This window comes from Vulpes vulpes, chromosome 14 (assembly GCF_048418805.1).
Source record: "Vulpes vulpes isolate BD-2025 chromosome 14, VulVul3, whole genome shotgun sequence".
In the NCBI taxonomy this organism is placed as follows: Eukaryota; Metazoa; Chordata; class Mammalia; order Carnivora; family Canidae; genus Vulpes; species Vulpes vulpes.
This window is the reverse complement of record NC_132793.1, coordinates 83,091,254-83,114,458: the sequence shown is the minus strand read 5'-3', so window position 1 is coordinate 83,114,458 and position 23,205 is coordinate 83,091,254. Positions and strand designations below refer to the sequence as shown.

General features: G+C 41.8%; 1 protein-coding gene across 2 annotated transcripts in view; it reads right to left on the bottom strand.

Annotated features, from left to right (window-relative positions):
• Window positions 1–2,834: 2,834 nt before the first annotated feature.
• The window catches only part of ATP10A (ATPase phospholipid transporting 10A (putative)), a 186,460-nt gene continuing 166,089 nt past the window's right edge, over window positions 2,835–23,205 (bottom strand). The window contains exons 13-21 of one of the 2 annotated variants that reach the window (XM_072737030.1): window positions 22,820–23,004; window positions 17,799–18,126; window positions 14,571–14,647; window positions 11,194–11,319; window positions 6,960–7,046; window positions 5,050–5,130; window positions 4,869–4,973; window positions 4,270–4,457; window positions 2,835–4,132 (exon numbers count right to left, since the gene is read on the bottom strand). In XM_072737030.1, the coding sequence (XP_072593131.1) occupies window positions 3,517–4,132; window positions 4,270–4,457; window positions 4,869–4,973; window positions 5,050–5,130; window positions 6,960–7,046; window positions 11,194–11,319; window positions 14,571–14,647; window positions 17,799–18,126; window positions 22,820–23,004 (1,793 nt within the window). In that variant the 3' untranslated portion in view covers window positions 2,835–3,516. Of the gene's footprint in view, window positions 4,133–4,269; window positions 4,458–4,868; window positions 4,974–5,049; window positions 5,131–6,959; window positions 7,161–11,193; window positions 11,320–14,570; window positions 14,648–17,798; window positions 18,127–22,819; window positions 23,005–23,205 lie in introns of both variants that reach the window. The other variant, XM_025982272.2, reaches the window with a different exon arrangement.

Genomic DNA, 23,205 nt, shown 5'->3' with positions numbered 1-23,205 from the left:
CACTGGGTGTTTTCCTATATGTTGGCAAATTAAACTCCAAAAAAAAAATAATTAAAATAAAAAAAAGAAAATCCACCAATATGCTGCTTATAAGAGACTTATTTTAGACCCCAAGACTCCTCCAGATTGAAAGTCAGGGGGTGGAGAACCATTTTTCATGCCAGTGGACATCAAAAGAAAGCTGGAATAGTCATCCTTGTATCCAACTAGATTTTAAACCAAAGACTGTTATAAGAGATGAAGAGGACACTATAACATAATAAAGGGGTCCTTCAGATATGAAAATGTAATAATTATAAGTATTTATGCCCCTAACCTGGGAGCACCCAAATATAAAATCAATTACTAACACTTAAAGAAATGTATTGATAATAATGTAATAATAGTAGAAGACTTTAATATTCCAGTCACTGCAATGGACAGATCATCTAAACAGAAGATCAACAAGGAAACAAAGGCTTTGAATGAAACACTGGACCAGATGGGCTTAATAGATATACAATCACAGAATTTCATCTTAGAGCAGAATACACATTCTTTTCAGTTGTAATGGAACATTCTCCAGGTCACATATTGGGTCACAAATCAGGTGTCAACTGGTAAAAAAAAAATACTGAGCTCATACCATGCATCTTTTCTGTCCTCAAGTGCTATGAAACTTGAATCAACCACAATAAAAAAATAAAAATTGGAAGGACCACAAATATATGGAGGTTAAAGAACATCCTACTAAAGAATTAATGGTTAAACCAGGAATTTAAGAATTAAAATACATAGAAGCAAATGAAATGAAAACATGACAGTTTAAAACCTTTGGGATGCAGCAAAGGTGGTCCAAAGAGGGGAGTATGTAGCAACACAGGACTTCTTCAAGAAGCAAGAAAAGTCTTAAATATACAATCTAACTTTACACCTAAAGGAGCTGGAAAACAAATAAAAAAAAATTGCCAGAACTGATAAAGGAATTGAGCAAAGTTGCAGGATATAAAATCAATGCACAGAAGTCAAATGCATTTCTATACACTAAGAAGGAGGCAGAAATCAAGGAATCAGTTCCATTTACAACTGCACCAAAACCATGATACCTAGGAATAAACCTAACTAAATAGGTAAAGGATCTGTACTCTAAAAATTATAGAACATTTACAAAAGAAATTGAAGAAGACACAAAGAAATGGAAAAACATTCCATGCTCATGGGTTGAAAGAACAGATATTGTTAAAATGCCTATGCTAGGGATGCCTGAGTGGCTCAGCAGTTAAGTGTCTGCCTTTGGCTCAGGGTGTGGTCCCAGAGTCCTGGGATCAGGTCCCGCTTTAGGCTTCCTGCATGGAGTCTGCTTCTCCCTCTGCCTGTGTCTCTGCCTCTCTCATGAATAAATAAATAAAATCTTAAAAAAAAAAATCCCTATGCTACCCAATGCAATCTACATACACATGCAATGAAATCCCTATCAAAACACCAAAGCATTTCTCATAGCATTAGAACAAATAATCCTAAAATCTGGGGTGCCTGGGTGGCTCAGTCAGTTAAGCATCTGCCTTTGGCTCAGGTCACGATCCCAGGGTCCTGGGATTGAGCCCTGCATCAGGCTCCCTGCTCAGTGGGAAGTCTGCTTCTCCCTCTCCTTCTACCCCTTCTTCCTGCTTGTTTCTCTTTTTCTCTTTCTCAAATAAATACATCTTTTTTAAAAATCTTAAAATTTGTAGGAACCACAAAAGACTCCAAATAACCCACATAACACTGAAACAACAGGTGTTGGCAAGGATGTGGAAAAAGGGGAACACTTACACTGTTGGCAGGAGTGCAACCTGGTGCAGCCCCTCTGGAAAACAGTATGGTGTTTCCTCAAAAAGTTAAAAATAAAACTACTTATTACCCAGCAATTGTACTATAAGGTATTTATCCAAAAGATACAAAAATAGTAATCTGAAGGGGCACCTGCACCCCAAAGTTTATAGTAGCAATGTCCACAATAGCCAAACTATGGAAAGAGCCCAGATATCTATCAATAGATGAATGAATAAAGATATGGTGTATATATACACAATGGAATATTACTCAGCTATCAAAAAGAATGAAATCTTATCATTTGCAATGACATGGATGAAACTAGAGGGTATTATGCTAAATAAAATCAATCAGAGAAAGGCTATATGATATCACTTGTATGTGAAATTTAAGAAACAAAACAGATGAACATAGACAAGGGAAGGAAAAATAAAATAAGATAAAAAGCAGAGGGAGGCAAACCATAAGAGACTCTTAACTATAGGAAACAAACTGAGGGTTGCTGAAGGGAAGGGGGTGTGGGGGGAATGAAGTAATTATGTGATGGGCATTAAGGAGGGAACTTGATGGAACGAGCACTGGGTGTTATATGTAACTGATGAATTACTAAATTCTACCCAGGAAACTAATAATACACTGTTTGTTAACTAAATTTAATTTAAACAAAAACATTTTTTTTAAGTGCAAAGAGAGGTCTTTGAAGAGGAAATGCTATATAATTAATTGTCTTGGATATTTCAGATTTTTTCCTTCCTTTTCCCTCTGTTCAAAGAAACAGAAATAATGAGTCGTAAGAAAAATGTCTAAAGATACTTAAAAAGCCTAGCTCCTTGGCAAGAAGGGTCTCATGGTCCTAATAGCCTGGTATATGGAGCTATGGTGTATCCTAATATCATATTTAGTGTTCAACTTGCATGACACCCAGCTCTATCTTTCATGGTATCTAAAAGGACTTGAGAAGAGGAAGTATCCTGTGGTACTCAGAACATGCTATTAGGTAACATATTAATAACTTCATAAAACAGTGGCAACAGGACACATTCTTTTTGCAAAGTGAAGGTTGTTTATTGCTTGTTATGATTTTGACAGGCAAGACCCAACATAGGGACTGTAATACCTACAAGGTGACCTTTACAGAATGCCTGCATAGACTTCAACGTTGGGGTGAACTCCATGCATGCATTCTTTCTTTCCGTTTTCTGGGTGAAACAGAGCCAAGCTTTCTCAGGTTTGCAGAGGCAGGGTGGGGGAACAAAGGACAAGGACAAAGAAGTTGAATGCTTGCCCTGTCATCTCCCCTCACTGCTATCCACACACACCTAAGATTCACAGGGCTCATACACACATTTTCACGTGGGGAAAGCCAAAGTCATGCATGTTGAAGAAAATCAATCATATTGTATTTTCTTATAAAATGAGATGAAAAAATAAATCTAAATACACTTTTCAAGTGTTACTCTTTAAATTCTTATATATGTTAAAGCTCTTTTCAATATATTCTACTTAGAACTTTTAAAAAATAAAGTTTCTTTTTTGGTACCTTTCATTTCCTGTGTTAGCCTTGGAAACATAAAATATATCTCACTAGAACTCTTCTGTGCAAATAATAAACATAAATAATATTAACATCTAAGTCATAAAAAAAAGAAAGAGAGAGAGAGAGAGAGAGGCCATTTCAAGGTATTCACTTCTACTGCCATCAGCTGCAGTCCCTGGAAGATGCTCCTAGAAGTAGTCGGTGGTCTGCCCACTTAAGCCACACAGATCCTGGTCTGGCTGAGGTGGGCTGGGGAGGAACTCGTTGTCCTGTTTGTCCATCTGTAAACTGTTTCGAGAGAACTGTAGGATACTTCCCAGCCCACTGACCAGTGAGAAGGAGGAAATCCAGTTGAGTGAGCTAAAATTGGACAGGTTGAAAATGGATGACAAGGGGGCTGTCCTGCTGGTACTTGTGGGTTTCATCTTGGAGTCTCCAGGACACCCTTCCAGAATAGCCTCCCTTGGCACAGACCCTGGGGCCTGACCACTCAGTTCCTCCAGCAGAATGTCCTCCCTTAAGGGCATATTCATGTCCACCACATTGGGCTCCCCACTAGCCTCTGGGGAGCAGGTTGGTTGCTGCACATGCCAAGATGCCTGTGAGGTACAGTCCTGGGAGAGGGGTCCAGAGGTTTTGATGCTCCTCTGTTCTGATGATTTGGTCCTGGGTTCTCCTAGGAGGTGTCCCTGAGCAAAGGTCTCTTTTGGAGCAATTAGTTTCTTGGGAGACCTCTTGGCCAGCTGGCGCCCCAGTTGAAGTTGGGTGGGGAAAAGGTTCCCCTGCACAGCTTTGAAAAACAATCTGGAAAGAGCATATAAAAAACAGTCATCTATGGGTGGTGCCTTTGAGCTTCCTGAGACATTTACAGTACAGAAACAGGCCTGAGAAGGCTCTCAGAGATTGCTTAGGACGTGAAGGACACTGTCCCTCATACCCACCTGGGAAGCAGTGCAGCGACAGGTGCTATGAGACAAGTCAAGTAAAACACGGGGTCGCCCAGTAATGTTTGCATAGTCCAATAAGGGTTGGATGGAGGATAACACGTTGCACAAGAAGCATTGTAAATCAAAGCCACAGTGAAAAATAAAAGGATACTGAAGCCACAAGCTATCCAGTTAAGCCAGGTCTAAGGGAGAAAGAGAAAGGGTATTTATGTCAACAAAAATGCACTGGCCATCCATCAGTGGGTAGCTGTTCTAAGAGCTGCATGAAAACACAGTTCTATGGCATAGGCAGCCAGAAGGGCTTGATGAAGCCTTTGGCATATATGGACCAGCCTGGACACATCAGGGAGATGAAGTCAGGAGTATGATAAGTGCTACCCAGGTGAAGACACAAGTCAGGATGCAGCATGCAGTTCCCATACTAGGGGCTTGAGTACATGTGAAGGGCCCATGTGTTTGTTTCCCTTCTCCATGGTAAAACTGGCTTTGCAGTCACCTGTCTGCTCAGAAATCCTCTAGATGTCATAGAATCTTTCTGGGAATATGGGGCCCTCAGCACCAGGACCCCTTGGGATCATGCCCACAGCTCTTACCCAGGTCTTGGTTTCAATACCCAGGTGCAGAAGGAAGGTGAACAGTGCGATTGCCGTGATGGGAGTTCCCCAGGTGAACACATCTGTGTCTGAGTCATAATAGGCCTGAAAGACAGTAGTGTCCTGTATCTGTGGGTCATTGGATGAAGCTGGTGAGAAAGACTGTCAGGTGCCAACTTACCAGGTAAGGAATGAAAAAGCAAACCAGGCTCTGGAAGGCAGCATCAGCCATATTTAACCAGAACGTGCGTGGTCGATACTCCTAAAACACAAAAAAAGCACAGAGATTAAAGGGAATTGCACATCTCTTCAAATGATGTCTTCCAGTATCAACAAGGCCATCAATGTACAAGATAAGCACCCCAGGGCAACTTGCTAATTCAGGACTTTGGCAAGTGATGCGAAAAGTCCCTATACCAGTCTCAGTCCCAGAGGCTGGGTAAAAAACAAAAAAACACTGCACAAGTGTCTGGAGAAGCTTCATCTATAGCTGAGTCAATCATTGAGAGGATTTGTCCACAAGACCAGCTACTCTAGTTCTAGGTCGACAGCAGACAGATAAAGTCACTTCCTAAATCTTATGAAGGAGCATTTTTAAAATGATTTATTTATCTATTTGTGAGAGAGCAGGGGGAGGGGCAGAAAAAGAGAATCTCAAGCAGACTCCCTGCTGAGTATGGAGCCCAATGTGGGGCTCAATCCCAAGACCCATGCTGATTATGACCTGAGCCGAAATCATGAGTCAGACCCTTAACTGACTGAGCCACCCAGGCACTGCTGATGGAGCATTTTCCTACAGTAGGCATAGCACCTCAAATTCTGGACATCCTGCTCCAATTTGAGGTCTTCCATACCTACTTTGTCAGGGTATGTGTTGCTGACCCCTTTGTTACGGGGTCATTTGGAATGTTTCTTAAAAGTGAGTCTTTAAATTAAGATCATGTAAGTGTTTAATGTTAAAAAAGCTGTACACTGAGGGCAAAAATGACCTTGATATGGACTGATCAAGCCTTCATTTACTGGGTAACCAGATTTGTATTTGACTCTGAGTTCCTAAGCAGCTGGGCTGGTACTGGCCTGTAGGAAAAGTAGATTGGACTGAATGAACATTTACTGAGCGTTTAAGAAAGTGCTGGCGAGGCCCCTCTTTCAGTCTCCTAGCTCCATAAGACACACTATTTGTGTTTTGTTCCCCGGCAGCCCCAGCCACTGGCTGAGTACAGGAATTTCTCCAGTGACAGGTAATAAGCAGAGGCCTTCCTCATCTGCCTGAACCTCAGTTGGCCGCACCCCACAGCCCCACCCCTGCTGCCTGACTCAGAGGGAACCCAATGTCAATGAAGGTAATCAGGGCAAGCCAACTCAAAAGTAAACAAATTCTAAATCAGACACTGTTATAAGAGATAGGGAGTTCCCTTCCCTCTGCAAATATATGGTAATTCCAACTAACAAAGAGAAGAATTTAGAGGGCTTACTGTAGGAATAGCTGGTAATTAGCATGTCAATCTACGCAGTGAATTGATGTAAACATGTATTTATATCTGTTTGTATTTACTTATTCTCTCAATGGTTTCCCTATGGGTTTATCTTCTGGTTAACTCCCATTCAAAAGAAACCACATTTTGAGGGGGTTGTTTTAGAAAAATCCCTGCTCAGGAGGCAGTGATCCACATGATTCTGACTTTCAATCCAAGTGAACTTTCCTTGGGCTCCTGGAAACTGTTGGTGTAGAGACTTTTCACATCACTATACTTTTTCTATTAATCTCGCCCCCCCCCCCCCCTTTTTTTTTTTGAGGTAAACTGATACACAAAAACCTCACACATTTAATGTATACATCTTGATTGGTTTGGACATATGCATATACCATGATCACTCTAACCAATACACTCTCACTCTACTTAATACACAGCACAATCAAGTAGAGAGAATCCATTTTTTAGCTCCTTCTTGGTCATTTTCCAAAATTTTAACAATTTCTCTCAGGGTATCCATGTAAAAGGAAGTGTGGACACTTGCACTTTCTGTAAGGCGAATGTGGAGGGTGGGGGGACCAAGAAATAGGAGTTGGGAGCAGGAGGGGAGCCTCACCTCCATGTTCTGGCCACTCTTGTAGAGCTGTGGTGCAGTCAGTAGCACATCAGCTGGCACGTCCTTGTCCAGTACCCCAGTCACGAGCTGGGGAAGTGATGAGAAGAGCAGATTAAAGAAGATCAGATACCACTGGTCAATCATGGCAGATGCAGAGAAGCCACAGTAAAACTGGAACCAAAACAGGAGGCCCACGAACATCTGAAATCAAGAAAGGCAGAGTGGGGACAAGCAATTCTTAACTGTCTTTGTAGATTCGCATCCAAAGGAGGTAGAGGTTTTGTAGAATTTGTCTATAAGGACTAAATCTATAGGCAGAAATCTTCTCCAAAGACAGCCCTCCAAAGCTGCCCTCTCTCTTCCTCTTCATTCCCTTGAGCATGAAGGGGAGATGGGAATTCCCAAGGACAGCCCATGGAGAAGTGACACTGGCACCGGCTCACAAGAAATGCAGACTGGGTGGAATAGCATTTATTGAGCACTTATGAAAGTGCTGGCTAAGCCCCTGACAGTCCCTTAACTTCACAGGACAAATTCTGGACCATGCTCCCATGGCCAGTTGAGGAGATGAGGTCCAGCTGAGTATAGAATTCCCCATAAAGGTCCAGCAAGGTCTAGGGTTGCTCATACATCTTCTTCCCTAGTAGCTGACAGTCCCTTAACTTCACAGGACAAATTCTGTACCATGCTCCCATGGCCAGTTGAGGAGATGAGGTCCAGCTGAGTATAGAATTCCCCATAAAGGTCCAGCAAGGTCTAGGGTTGCTCATACATCTTCTTCCCTAGTAGCTCTCCTCTGTGATCCTAAATGAAACCTACCTATTCTACATCCCAGATCTTACCTCTCTGTTTTGTTACATACTATTTCTGATAATTAACCATGGACAATTATTGACTCCCATGGCAGGGAGGACATATATAAGCACAGCAGCAAAGTCAATGATGATACCAACATTGTTGCCTTGACCAAGCCCAGGTATCTACTGGGTACTCTGCTTGCAGGTGAGGTATAGTATTATGACTGGTTCTTAAAGCTACCCCTGCTTTGCTAAACAGGAAAGTGAGCAGAAGAGAAGTTGAACAGCCTCTTCAGCTCAGTAGGAGGAGTTGGGTGGATCCCGTATTACTTGATCACTAAACATCAGTGGCTTACGGCATTTACATGGGGGCACGGCAATTTAGCAATGACAAAGCATTTACACTTATTAACTGTATACTTTGGCATAGATCATTTAACACCCTTCTGTCTCAGTGTCCTTATCCATGAAATGGGCATCCCAATGGTACTTAGCTCTGGGTTGTTGTGAGGATTCATGAACTTATGCATTTAAAGTAGTCACGAGGTCTCCTTGTACACTGTAGGTACTTATGATTTATTGTTTTTACAGAGGGTCGTAGAGCTACTTCCTCTGAGGCTCAAGCAGGGCCAGAGTGCTTACTCCATTAAGAAAAAGAACACTCATGCCCATGATGTTAAATGACTTGACTACGGTCATCGGTCATCGGTCATCGTAGGAGTAATAAACCTGACTTGCTCAAACCACTTGTTGTTTGGCCTGGAGGGCATGGACCCTCCCAAGGACAGGAGGGCAGGACACTCCCAGGTGGAAGAATATTCTCTGCTTGGGACCACAGGTAAATGGCCTGGGTTTTGGTTCTCACCTTGGCTCAGTCACTTCTCTGAACTTTGATATTTGGACCTGAAATTGGCTTGGTCTGAAGATCAGAAAAAAAAAAAAAAATGACACATATGCTCCAAGTCTTGTTTCAATCTATGACTTAATGCAACTTTTCCCTTCCACACTGAAAACTGACAAACTTGGGTTTTTCATTGACTTTCTTCCCTTGTCACTCCCACAGCTGACTTCTCTCACCCACCCCCACAGGCTCTGCATAATGAGTCATCAGTGAGCAACTGGAGTCAAGAGAAAGAGGAGGAGAAGTACTTAGATAATTGAGATTTTTTTTTTTCCTGTAGTACCAAAAGGCCTTCTTCCCAAACTACTGTTGCTATGGAAGCTTTTTTCTCTGTTCTTTTTTGGAAAGGAAGACCAACTTACTCCTAAAACTAATGAATTCTCACTTTGGGGGGCAGGGTAATTGTCCTTGCACTTCTCAACTAGATTAAGTGCTTGTGAACAGAGACCCTGCATCTTATCTGGAATAAAGACAGGCACCCCCTCTTCTCATGCCCTCCCTGAGGACAGATTCATCATGGCAGGCAGCAGGCTGTGCCCATTCAGGTGGCTACTCTGCACTCATTTGCAACTGAAATGCTGAATTCCACCCCCCCCCCCCACTCCCTCCCAAGATGGTAAAATTTTCATGAGGAATTATGGAGAGAGGAGCTCAACTCTCATGTTTTGTTTTCAAATAAAGGAAATAAAACCCCTAGAGACCAAATAACTTGCTCAAGATTGCATAGAAATTAATGACAGAAACAGAGCTGGGGTCCCATCTGCCCTGCACCACTAATCTATACTCAGGCATCCATCTACTTCTTTGGTAACTGAGAACCTCTAGGTTTGCAACTATATGCATGGAGGCCTCAGCTCTGGGGATGCAATGCCAGGTGACTGTGGGGAGTAATTGGCCAAAGGCCAAGGGTGGTGTGGCACAGACTTCTTTGGATAGACTCCCAGGCAGAACCTAATCAGAATTAATTTCCAGGACCCAACAGATCAAAATGCCATGATTGGTGCTGAGTTTCTGAGTATTCATTTGTTAGAAGACATTTTGAAAAATGGATGAGAGTTGGGATCCCTGGGTGGCACAGCGGTTTGGCGCCTGCCTTTGGCCCAGGGTGCGATCCTGGAGACCTGGGATTGAATCCCACATCGGGCTCCTGGTGCATGGAGCCTGCTTCTCCCTCTGCCTGTGTCTCTGCCTCTCTCTCTCTCTCTCTCTCTCTCTGTGTGTGACTATCGTAGATAAATAAAAAATTTAAAAAAAAAAGAAAGAAAAATGGATGAGGGTGAAGGGCAAGAGGTTTGGAAAAAATAGATAGGTCTAAATCTCCAGAACAAACAAGGACATGACCAAGAGGTGCACTGATGGCAGTTTAGAGTTAGCATGGAGAGTTTTTAATGGAATTAGAAAAAAAAAAAATATATATATATATATATATATATATACATATGTTTTAATTTATTGTATTTTATTTATTTAGAAGAGTATGGGATGATCTTGACATTGTAGCATCCAATGTGGTAGATTTGTGGGACTACCCTGAAAGATCACTTACGCCAAGAGTTTTTTATTCCTTATTTGTACATTCAGCCACAAGCTATTAGAGACAAGAGCAACAAGTAGCAACTAGCAACTTCTTAGCAGTCCATCACTTATCTAGAGGTAGAGCAGGGTTCTAAAATGGCCATGGAATCCATCCTGGAGGGCTATGGAGAAAGACACCTGTCTGCCAAGGACTTAGTAATAAAAGATCTAAAAGTTATACATTAGGATCTACATGAACCGGAATAGGGCCCAGGATTAGAGTCTCTGGAGACAGAATTGTATTCAGCCAGGCCTGCACATTAACTCACTGGAGGGTCAATTATAGACCAAGCTGGCCAGAAGGTGACACATCTGCCTTGCCAGCACAGGAGAAAGTGGGGAAGGCCCTGCTGGTGGCCCTGTGTCTTGGGCCCTGTGTCCTGACCAGGGGACTCACACACTTGGGCCAGTGTTGGTATTGCAATCATAACATGACCAAGTGTTCTCATTCACATTCTAGCACTGCCAATGCACTTCTGCTTATCACTGGATTTCCTTGTCTGCTCTACAGAGAGCACTGATTAAAGGATTCCTATCTGTGGACACTTCACCAGTCTACTCCTAGGAAACATTAACAGAGTGGTTAAGAGTGAGGAATCTGATGAACTGGGGTCAAATGCCTTGACTACTCACTAGCTGTGTGACCTTGAATGGACCACTGTAACTCATGATTCCCCCACTTCTTATTATAAACCACTAAATGGACATTCTTGTTTGATCAGTCTGTTTCCACAACCTTCTCCCTTAGGGGTGCAACTAACCTTCATGTGCCTGTGAGTTAGACTTCTGAGCCTATCGGGTGCAAGGCCAGGCCAAGCCCAGGGTAAATTCACAAAGGTCAAGGGGAATGGAACCAACAGGAAGCTCTGGGATGGTCAGATGACTACATTCAGGTGATGGTTTGACGTAGCTCAGGCTTTTTTATTAAAAAACCTAGAAACCAGAAATGTCAAATACCTACTGTATTTTTGTAGAAGAAGTACAGCACCATATTGGCAAGTCGGGAATAGCACCAATGTCCGTGAACAATTAAGAGTCTCTCAAGGTATCGGAATCTTGGCACTGCGAAGTCGCTGGCCATCACTGCCTTGAAAGGGAAAGAAGTTCCTTTATCAGTGACACGTTACGCCGTCTAAAATCTGTCATATCTCTCCCAAATACAAGGCATGGAGAAATTCAGTTTCAAACACAATGTGCATGTGACAGGCCGAGGCTAACTTTACCTCTGTTTCCCTTATTATTTCCTTCAATTAAAAAAAAAAAACAATTTCAACAAGCACTCTAGTTCAGGGATATCATTTTACAGAATTCATTTAAGATTTCAAATATATGTTCTTGATTTTTAAAAGTTTTTGTGGGCAGCCCTGGTGGCACAGTGGTTTAGCACCGCCTGCAGCCCAGGGTGTGATCCTAGAGACAGGGGATTGAGTCCCACGTTGGGCTCCCTGCATGGAGCCTGCTTCTCCCTCTGCCTGTGTCTCTGCCTCTCTCTCTCTCTCTCTCTCTCTCTCTCTCTCTCTCTGAATAAATAAACAAATAAAAATATTTAAAAGTTTTTTTTTTCATGCTTTCTTCAAGCAAAACAAAAACAAAAACCCAAAAAACAAAAACAATAAAACCCAAGCCCAGAAATATACACAGTTTCCCTGCTATTCCCCACCCTCCAGTTTTATTCATATTAGGATCTTAACTCAAAGATGAGCCAAAGCTGCACCTTTTCCTTTTGTATGAATCAGATACAAGCAGTTGGCCATCCTGAGAGATGTGTTTTGAGTACTTATCCTCAGGAGCCACAGGTGATAAGCAAAGCCATGGCTCTGCTGGCCTTCATATAACCCAGTCCTAGGAAGCTGCAAAAGGGCAACAGGTGTCCACTCCACCCAGAAGGGAGTGGGGACAGCAGGTTTCCTCCATGGAAAGGGCAGATGACTGGGGGCAGAAGCATCCCCTCACTTCACTAGTATCATGCTCTATACAATTAAACTAAGTGGACCAGACAAATGCCATCAAAATGACACCTTTTGTACCCAAAATAACTCAGAACCTACCATATAATGAATTTTTCTATTTGAAAAAAAAATTCAAAGAAAATGTCAGGAAAAGACAGATTTCTGCTTATTTTTGGAGGATTGTTCTACACAAAAATGTAAGTCTGCTTTTAAAATTCAACTGATTTCCCTCTAATCAAATAACTCCTTGAAAAGAGTTAGATTATGCTTGATGCAGTCGCTCTGGTGGAACAGAATAATGTCATTAGACATGACAGAAAAGTGTGAAGCCTTTGAATGGTCTTCTTCCTAAGCCAAAAGTTAAGGACTCGAGTTGGGGTGCACAGTATTCAAAGCAAATACTGTTTATATACCTCTTCCTGTCAATACTGGGGTTTGAAGGCTTTGTGTACTCCTTTCCAGCCTTCTGCCACTCCTTCCCACCTCCAAATTTAGGCCTAAACCCACTGTTTGTCTCTCCAATAAGGTGGTCTTCCAAAATGCTCCCAGCTAGATTAGATCTTCCTATGAAATACTCAACACCAAGACCAGTGTTTCTCTTTGATAGCATTTATTACAATTTTAACTATTTGTGTACATTTAAAATATGTACCCATCTTCCCAGCTTTTCTGGACATTCCATGAGAGCTAGGTTAGTAAATGTTGTTATCACCCTGTACCCTGACTTCCCAGTTGTGCTTGGCCCCATGGGGTGCTCAATAAACACAGTGGACCAGATGACCCCATGAAGACCAAGCTTCATGGAGATGCAGGATCTCCTTTGCCTAACTGGGATAAGCTTCCCACCTTGGCTAAGCTGGGGAGCTCCAAACACCCTTACTCATTCTTGATGACTGTGCTCAGATTCCTAGTGTCTGTGTTATCACAGCATTCCACAAAGTCCATCTTCCAAAGTACTCACCTTTGCTTACTGGATTGACTAAAATGCAAATAGGGAAATATCCCCTGGGAACCTGAGCACTTGGAACAGGAAGGAAAGGTATCAGGCCTTACCATCATCTTATATAATGTATCCTCAATAAAAAGTATAGCTTTAAATAAATGTGGAACTATCCAACTACATCCTACCTAGAAGTTATACCCACACAAAGCTTCATCTTAGTATGTGCCCTATCATTTAGCTGTTCCCATCACTTTTCACATGGTTTGAAGTGTACATCTGCACTGGCCCTGCCTTGGGGGAGTGAGCAGTGAGGGTAACTCAGTCCCCTCCCCATCCACATATCTGGGAGTCTTTCATACAAAATATATTTACTCGGTGCGTTTCTCTGTATATGCTATATACAGGCACTGCCTTGGTCAGCTCTTCACTATGGGAAACAGGTACAGTGGAGGTAATGATGAAAACATCAGAATGAACCAATAACTTTGTTCACCTATTCACTCCCCATGCATACAGTGTTAAAAGGCCAGGATGAGTCCAACCCTGGGCTGCATTTTCAATTCTGTGGAAGAACTAAAACTACACGAGTAGTATAGCACAGTGACTCGGGTCAGATAAGGGCAAGAGGAGAGTAAGGTACATACTGAGGATGGGCCAAGAGGAACTACTGTGTTTCTAGCTTGGGACTTTCCAACTTACTGTTATTTTAATGTCAGGTAAGAAAACTAATGAGTTCTGCATCAGCCTTGGCACATGTAAATGTTCCTGAACAATTATTGATCGCATCAATGATTAAATCAACCAATGACTAAATGGTGACCAACATCTGGATTTTTAGAAGGATTAGAAGGAAACTAGATACATGTTCTCTAAAGTCTCCACCAAGTTAAAAAAATATGATTCAAAGTTAATCAAATGTTGGAAATTGTTGTAATACTGCATCTAGTACAAAGTTATTTTTAATGAACTCAGTTGTTCAACATCTAAATCACATGCTGAGGACCAACCTAGTGACAAATGAAAAAGGCAGAGATAAATTTTCATGTGAGTCAAGATGGCTACATTCCATTTTTATAGTGATACCAAGTTCCAACAGTCCTACAGCAGAGTCATTTTTTTACGTGGTATCCCTAATGTTCAGAAATAGTAAATCATGCCTTCTTCCAAGGATGAGCCATAAACAGCCGGAGAGAAGGTGATGACTCACCTTGCCTCACTCTGTGCCACTTATTTCACAAAAATCTGCTTACAGACCTAGGCAAAGCTATTTACTGCTTCATAAACATGAAGAACTAGCCATTATACCTGATCTTCTACTACTGGCTTAGCAGAAGGTGAGCATCATATTGTACTGAAGGCCAACCCTTTAGCTTTGTTGGAAAAAGCCATGGGAAGGTAAAACAGTAGGCCACTTGGTCATATAGGATAGCCCGGATCAGTCTTTACCTGCATGCCCTCCTGGCCCGAGATTCCCACACCCACATCTGCCACCTGGATCATGCTGACATCATTGGCTCCATCTCCTAGAAAAGCACAGATAGAAGAATCGTTTGAGTTGGGATGCACAGAATCAAAGGGCTTGATGGATCTTCATGGGGTCCCTACTGAGTCCTGTGAAAGGGTCATGGGGATGAGTGAGGAAGAGGCAGCGCAGAGTCTGCCCTGGGAAAATTGAGTAAAGCAGTCAGAACAAACATGTTGTGAGTTTTGGAACTGCCAGTCACATCAAGAGAAATTTCAGAAAGCAGGCTAGCATGGTTACCATTTTGTTTAGTACTCACTCTACATTATTGGCTCACATAATTATAGTCTTTAATACAGTGTCTGTCATAATAAAGATGCTATCATCATCATCATCATCATTACTTATGGAGCTCTAGCCTTTATCATATGTAGAACATATCAGTAAAGGCTATTCTAATTCATGCTCACATGAATGGCTTTCTTATTTTTATTTTTTAAAATTTATTCATGACAGACACACAGAGAGAGAGAGAGACAGAGACACAGGTAGAGAGAGAAGCAGTCTCCATGCAGGGAGCCAGATGCAGAACTGGACTCCAGATCTCCAGGATCACACCCTGGGCTGAAGGCGGTGCTAAACCACTGGGCCACCGGGGCTGCCCCATGAACAGCTTTCTAAACTGAACAAAAGAGGTTAAATTCTGCCCAGCAAACTGTATAGCTCTTTTTGTATGCTGCTTACCAGCTAGGTAATCAGGTAAGGTAAGGTATTGTGCTTACCTTTGGGCCCTCTAAACCTGTGATAAAGAAGGACTTCTAGGGTAGCCCTGGTGGCTCGGCGGTTTAGCACCACTGTCAGCCTGGGGTGTGATCCTGGAGATCTGGGATTGAGTCCCACATCAGGCTCCCTGCATGGGGCCTGATTCTCCCTCTGCCTGTGTCTCTGCCTCTCTCTCTTTGTCTCTCATGAATAAATAAATAAAATCTTAAAAAAAAAAAAGGACTTCTATTTACTCAGTGAAGCTGCTGACAGAAAATGGTTAGGAACACAGGACATAGGTCAGAGATCTCATCACCTTCGGGGAAAAGCATGCATAGACTTAAAGTCATTGTCACTTGGGAATAGGGCAGAAGGGCCCAAATCACAGAGTACCTCCCAGGTTTCAAATATACAAAAAGTGCAGATATACAAGTCAGAGTAATTTATAACCTAGCTACAGGAAGTCTCTGTCCTGTGATGTTTTTTTCTATTCTTTATTGCACTGGACCCAACATAAGTATTTAGTCAATATCTGTCAAGTTGAAATTCTGTGAAATAGTTAACAATTTCTGCAGCTTTTCCCAGAATGTCCCAATCAAAGTGAGATATGGCAGACAACAATGTTCTCTCTACATTATTAACCATTGGACACTGGGGACAAGGTGCCATTAATGCTTTCACTCAAGATCAAGAAATGAGCTAATGGGGGATCCCTGGGTGGTGCAGCGGTTTAGCGCCTGCCTTTGGCCCAGGGCGCGATCCTGGAGACCCAGGATTGAATCCCACGTCCGGCTCCCTGTATGGAGCCTGCTTCTCCCTCTGCCTGTGTCTCTGCCTCTCTCTCTCTGTGTGACTATCATAAATAAATAAAAAATTAAAAAAAAAAAAAAGAAATGAGCTAATGTTCTAATGGGTCATTACTTTCCCTTTCTCTTTTGAGTCTATTTTGTTTTTCTTTTCTTTCTAACCAACTAAGACTTTACCTCCATTTTTTTTTTTTTAATAAATACCATACACCAGTGATTCCATGGCTGACCCAGGCACTGAGCAGGCTGTGAAAGTGTAGTTAATTCCTCTATGTGTTATGACAGCCTTACCCAGGGGGTATGATCCTCATGCTACCAGAGAGGATCTCAGAAAAGCCTGTATCCAGCCTGCACAGTCCTCAGCACCCACCTCAACACTTGCTAAGGTAGCTCTGTAGGCCAAGGCAGACACATAAGAGTTAAGGTGGGACTAAGATAGCCTCCCTTGAAAGGGGTCCACACCTTGGGCCTTCCCATAGGTTGGACCAGGGAGTCATAGCTAAACATGTGTTCACTTCTGTGCTCATCTCACTCTCCACAGCTGCTATCACAGTCCTCAGGATGTACAAGGCTGTCTCCATGACAACCACACTAAGGCCATCTCACCTCAGACCCAGGCTCTACCAGCTTCAGTTCTGTCCTAATGAAGCATCCCATGTGAGAGGGTAGCAATCCCCATATCAACAAGGTGAGGCTGTCACAGATCTTTTGCAGAAAATACTATAATTACTATTGATTAGTGAGATCCAAAATCTCACCTAGGTATGGATTCTATATTCAGGGAGACCAAACTTTTTGATATCTGGGAGTCAAGATCACCCCTTTCTCCAGGCTACCTCACCAGCAAGTGGTGCTGCTGAGTCCCCAAACCTGGCTGGAGGCTGGACCCCAACCAGATGTGGGTGGGGATGAAACCCTCAGAAGAGGTAGGTGAGGACTATTGAGCATTGGAGAGGAGCCTAGAAGGCTCTCCAGGCCAACAGTCTTCAAGGAAAGATCACCATTAGATGCACGGTCCTTAAGGAAATGATGTAAGACTTAGCAACTATTCACATGCTTATGATGGACTCATTTAATTACATGCTTGTCTTGGAAAATTAGTAAAGTTCAAAGGATAAGAGGTAATGGGGATTCTGATCATCATCAAGTCTCTGGGGTTTTGCAGTACTATGGAGTCTTGGACTCCAGTTGGCTCATGGTGATCAGAAGCACCTGCAAAGGGCCTTCTTCTTCTTCTTCTTTTTTTCTTTTAGGGCCTTCTTTTTAAGGTGTTCTGAGATAATGCTTAGCTTGCAGGGCTCTGCTATGGCAGAGGCTGCCTGGGATAGCAGATCTTTAGTCTCTTGTCTCCCAAGAAAAAGTATAAGCTCTGTTTTCTTAAATCTACCAGCCTTTTATATATATAGCTTTAACTATTGTACCATTTTTGTGGTTTTCAAATCTATGTTTTATATTCGACCAGGCTGCTTATTTTATTGCATTGGGTGTGATTTTATAAACAGTAAGAAGAACAAGGAAGTGTTTCCATATCTTATAGTATAGAATAGAAGAAGTGAAAAGTCCAAGATGTGTCAGAGGAAGCAGCTGTATAAGATGGGGGCTACTCATTTCACAGGGCCCTGCCTGGCTGGCCTGGATACTTGCCTATGGCCAGGGTCATGGCCTTGAGCTTGCTTCTGACTAGTTTCACCACCATACTCTTCTGCAGAGGTGTCGAGCGACAGCAAAGAACTGACCGACACTGCTTAGCGAGAAAGAGAAATTTGTCCTCTAGGTTTTTGTCAAGGGCGTAGGCCAGACTTCTCCCATCGATCACGAGGCTCGGGCTGGGGCCAGAGGTGGTGGATGTGGAGGGTGGGCATACAGGGGAGAACCCCACGCTCACGTTGCCTTCAGTCTTCTGAGGGGCACTGCAGGGGCTCTTGGACTTCACATAGTGTAGGCACTGGTCTAGCAGGGCTGCACAGGCCTCCTGAAATGGACACGAGAGGAAGCGCAGTTCACTCAGCTGCACCACAGATTAGGTTACCTACCTCAACACTGATAGTTTGATAATCTCAAGGGCACCAGGTTATAGACGCTGCCCAGAAGAGAACTTAGTTGAAGATGATTTTCCACATTGAAGATGAGCTTGTCTAGGGTTTTGATAAGATTCCACTTCGTTGCCCATCATACCGTGTGGAAGTTAGACTAGATTATCCTTACATTGGAATGCCTGACTATACTGTGGCTAAACTGCTGGCTGGTTAGGCTGAGGGGGCCTTGTGTGCACTTCTCTATGCTTCTCTGAGGCTTTTATTCAGTCATTCTTATTTACTTGTGAGGTACAAAACCCTTTAAAAGTCCTTGTGATGATTATCCTCTAAATAAGTGTAATTATTATTGTTTCCCTAAGCTCTCCAGTCGACCAGGGAAATAAATATTTTAAGAAGCATAATTATTGAGGCTTTTATTGGCAATACCCTTCCAAAACTGTACCTGAAGTGAGTTTTCTGTTCTCCCTCTGGAAGCACCTGGTCTGTACCCAAGCATTATGGAACGAGGAAGTTTTTGCCAAAGCAGGGAAAGAGAGAGCTCCAGGAGAAGCCTTCCCATTCTGGCTTGAGGAGTGGAAAAGAGAACTCCCAATGCTCAGAGAAGATAGTGGATATTCCTTTTATTTTTTTTTCCCCTCTATTCTTTTGACCCCAGCCTCAGGAAATTTTGCTAACAGTGGCATCAGGATCACATGCTGCTGAAGGCTCTATCAGAGAAGCTGTGGTCCTGCAGTGGCAAGATTACTACTGCTTTTTTCTTTCTGTCCTACCACCATTTGGCCTTGGATGGAGGTGTTGGTGCAGACATACAAAGTAGAGCAAGGTAACTCAAACCAAGGCTTTCTGGCCAGAGGCCTAGAAAGGGGAATCCCAGAGAACCAGAAAGTACTGGAAAAAATTTGAAGAGGGAAGACCTTGGTCAGCTGACCCCATAGAATAGTTTATTAATTCCTGAACTCCCACAAGTTGTGCACACATAGCTATAATCCTAAATCGCATAATAAAGACTTTTGAGAATCGAACTTGGAATAGACTGTCACCCAAGTTCCAAACTTTTATTAAGGGATGACAAAAATGTGAGACATATTCTAACAGCTTGACAAAAGCTATATAATACTGACACTAAAACCACTATCCAGAGGCTGTGCAGAGCTTACAGCCGGAATCTAAGAGGATGGATTACCTGTCTAAAGAAATATCCACATTCTCCACAGAATTTTCAAATAACTAAGTATCATTCAAAATGCCCACAACACAAAATTCATCAGAATACAAAGAAGCAGGAAATTCTCTATGCATGTGTAAAAAGACAATCAGCAGAAGCCAAAGTCAAGATAATAGATTCCAGACTTAGAAAAAGACTCTGAAGCAGCTATTATAAAAATGCTCTAATAAGAGTGGACATTCTAGAAATGAATAAAAAGTCTCAGGGAAAAAGAAAACAGAGGATATAAAGAACCAATAGATTTTTTTACAGCCAAAAAACACCTTAAAAAAATAAAAAGCTCACCAGATTCTAAATAATTTATGTGGATACTCTGTCCTTATTGAGGGGAATATAATTCCACACTTTTTAACTGTGAACCCTGCATAGATGCTTCCTTCTAAAGAGTACAATATGGAAATGGGTAGAATTAATTGGCTTACAGTGGAGAAAGCTGACAAATATAACATCAATAGTGATAAGTCATGTTGATAGAATGTACTCTTGATATGATGTAATAAAATGATGAAAATGGCACTTTAGGTCTATGGAGTTTTCCCCCTAAACTCAAAACCCTATTCTAGTCATGAGAAAAACATCAGACAAATCCCCACATAAGATTTTTCAAAGTACCTGACTAGTAGTACCAAGTAATCAAAACGAGAAAGTTTAAGAAACTGCTAAAGCCAATAAGAGCCCAAGGGAACATGACAATTAAATGTAATGTGATATTGTATATGGAATCTTGGAACGCAAAAAGGATATTAGGTAAAAATTAAGACACTCTAAATATAAGATAGATTTTATTTTTTTATTTTTTTTTAGAGGCAAGGAGGGGCAGAGGGGGAGAGAGAGAGAGAATCTTAAGCAGACTCCATGCCCAGTGCAGAACCTGATATGAGGCTTGATCCCAGGACCCTGAGATCACAACCTGAGCTGAAATCAAGAGTCAGATGCTCAATATACTGAGCCACCCAGGCACTCCAAATGTAGATTTTTTTTTTTTTAAAGACATCTTTCCCCGATTCCCTCCTTTGATCTAGCCTTCCTCTATTTCAGTTGCAATTGGGTCTATTCTCTGCTCCAAGCTTTGTGCAAAGTGCTTTGGATGGCACCTGCACGTCTCTTTTATGGTCATCTGCCCGCATGGTCGGTTAAGGCTAGCTAGGTGAGATTTAATTTTTTTTTTTTTTAAATTTATGATAGTCACAGAGAGAGAGAGGCAGAGACACAGGCAGCGGGAGAAGCAGGCTCCATGCACCGGGAGCCCGACGTGGGATTCGATCCTGGGTCTCCAGGATCGTGCCCTGGGCCAAAGGCAGGCGCCAAACCACTGCGCCACCCAGGGATCCCCAAATGTAGATTTTAGTAAGTAATAATATGTCAATATTGGTTCATTGATTACTGTAAAGATGTTAATATTAAGAAAATCTGGGTGTAGATTATATGGGAACTGTCAATACTATCTTTGCAATTACTCTGTAAATTTAAAACCATTAACCATATAAAGTATTTTTTAACAAGTTACTAAATGGGCTCAATAATGGAATGGAAATAACAGAAGAAAAAGTCAGTGAACTCCAAGATCAATAGAAATTAACCAATCTGAACAAAAGAGAAAATCAAAATTAAAAAACGAAGACAGCTTGAGAGCTTTGAGGCAAACCAGAAGATCTGACCTTCATATCATCAATCTTCCACAAGAAGAGCAAGTGCAGTACAGAAAAAGTGTCTGAAGAAATAAATAATGGCTAAAAATTTGCCAAGTTTAGTGAAAGACATAACCTCAGAGCCAAACAGTTTAGCAAATCCCAGAGTATCAATCTAAATAAATCTGTGCCCAAACATACCATAATCAAACTGCTTAAACTGAAAACAAAATAAAATGAATTTAAAAACATCCAGATAAAAATGATGCATTAGCTATAGGGTAACAATGATTTAGAGAACTGTTGATTTCACCTAGAAACCATGGTGAGATAAAAATATTCTCTGATAAAGAAAAGTAACAAAATCTATTGTCAGTAGACCTAAAGTACAGAAGAGGGAAAAAATGCTACAAGGACACTTGTAACACCAAGGATGAAAGAAGTGTTGCAGAGATTGTCAATATTTATGTAAATAAAATGGGCTATTCCTTCCCTCTTCACTTCTTTAAAGTATGCTTTTTGATTGACAGCAAAATTGTTATCTGATGAGAATTTCAATCTCTGTAGCTATCATACAGAAGATGCCTACCATATAAGAGGGTAAAAGGACACATGGAGGGACAAAACTACTTCATTCCACGTGAAGTAGCAAAATACGGGTTGTAAGTAGACAGTGACAATTTAAGTATGCATGTTGTAATCTCTAAGAAAAAAAAAAGGAAGCTAAAGAATCCAAGTAAAACAATGTTGTCGAAGGAAAGAGACACATTAAAACGGAATATTAAAATGTTTAAATAACCCAAAGACAGGCAGGAAAGGGAACAGAAGAACTAATGACAGAGAGAATAATCAGAAAAAAAAAAAAAAAACACCAATTCTTAAAAAAGACTTCTTAAAAAATCCCATAGAGAAGCATGACACTGGTGAAAGGAAAGACACACAGTTCAACAGAACAGAATGTCCAGAAATAGACCCTAAAAAACATGACCAACTGATTTTCAACAAAAGAGTAAGATGATTCAAAGGAAAAAAAAAAAAAGACTTTTCAACAAATGGTGCTGGATTGGTCAGATACATGCAGAAGAATGAAGTTTGACTTGACCTCATACAAAATTCTACACAAAGTGGAATGTGTCTAAAGATGCAATAAACTATAAGAATATACAGGAGAAATCTTTGTGACTAGGCCCATCTTAAATGTAACAGCTAAATGATAATCCATAGGAGAAAAAGTTGATGAATCAGACCTCGTCATACAGTTTAAAAAGTTGTTTCAAGTGGGAGCTCACTCAAAGAATAAGAGCTCAGGCCAGGTTTATGACAAGTAGATACTCCCTACATATTCGGAGGTTTGGATAGATAAACATGACTGGATGAAGACTCTAAGTGCCCAGACATCTCCGAGACAACTCATCCTATCCTAGGTACATCAATGCTGAATGGACTGATTTGCTGACTTGTGTGACCTCATGAAACAATTCTCCAATATTGTTGACATGAATAGGTCAGAAAAAAGCAGGTTGAACTTTGCATTAATAAAGTCCAGAGATGCACCTTTTGGAAATTAAGAAATTCCATCAAATCCCACATTTTCCTAGGCAATATAGCAAGAACATGTAAGTGCCAGAAACACAACACAGGTGCAAACACAGAGGGAGAGGGCAAAGGCCCATCTTACAGCAGTTTCCTGAAATGGCAAGTATTCCTGTTGCTGTGGGGGCTAGTTGGGTATGAAGCTGCCCCAGGAAGAGTATGGCCTCCTGGAAATCTACATACCTGGGATTCAGCATTCAGAGTGATGATTTCCTCATCATGGTCCAGCAGTTTGCAGGCATATGCAATGTTAATGGCTGTTTCTTGTTTGTCGCCAGTGAGAACCCAAATCTGCAGGCCTGCTTGACGCAATTTAGCAATGGTTTCTGGGACCCCATCCTGCAGGCGGTCTTCAATCCCAGTGGCACCTGGTCAAATGTGCAAGTGTAGGTGAGCCCCCTCCTCACATGTCCTCAAACTCTAATGGGGTACAAATGCCATTGCCAACGTACCAAAGATACTGGCATGACCCCACAGACTGGGACCTGCTTGATTCCTGTCTCCTGTGGATGATGATTCATCGTTTCAGGACAGCAGTGAACACTTTTAGTATCTCCCTCCACTGACAC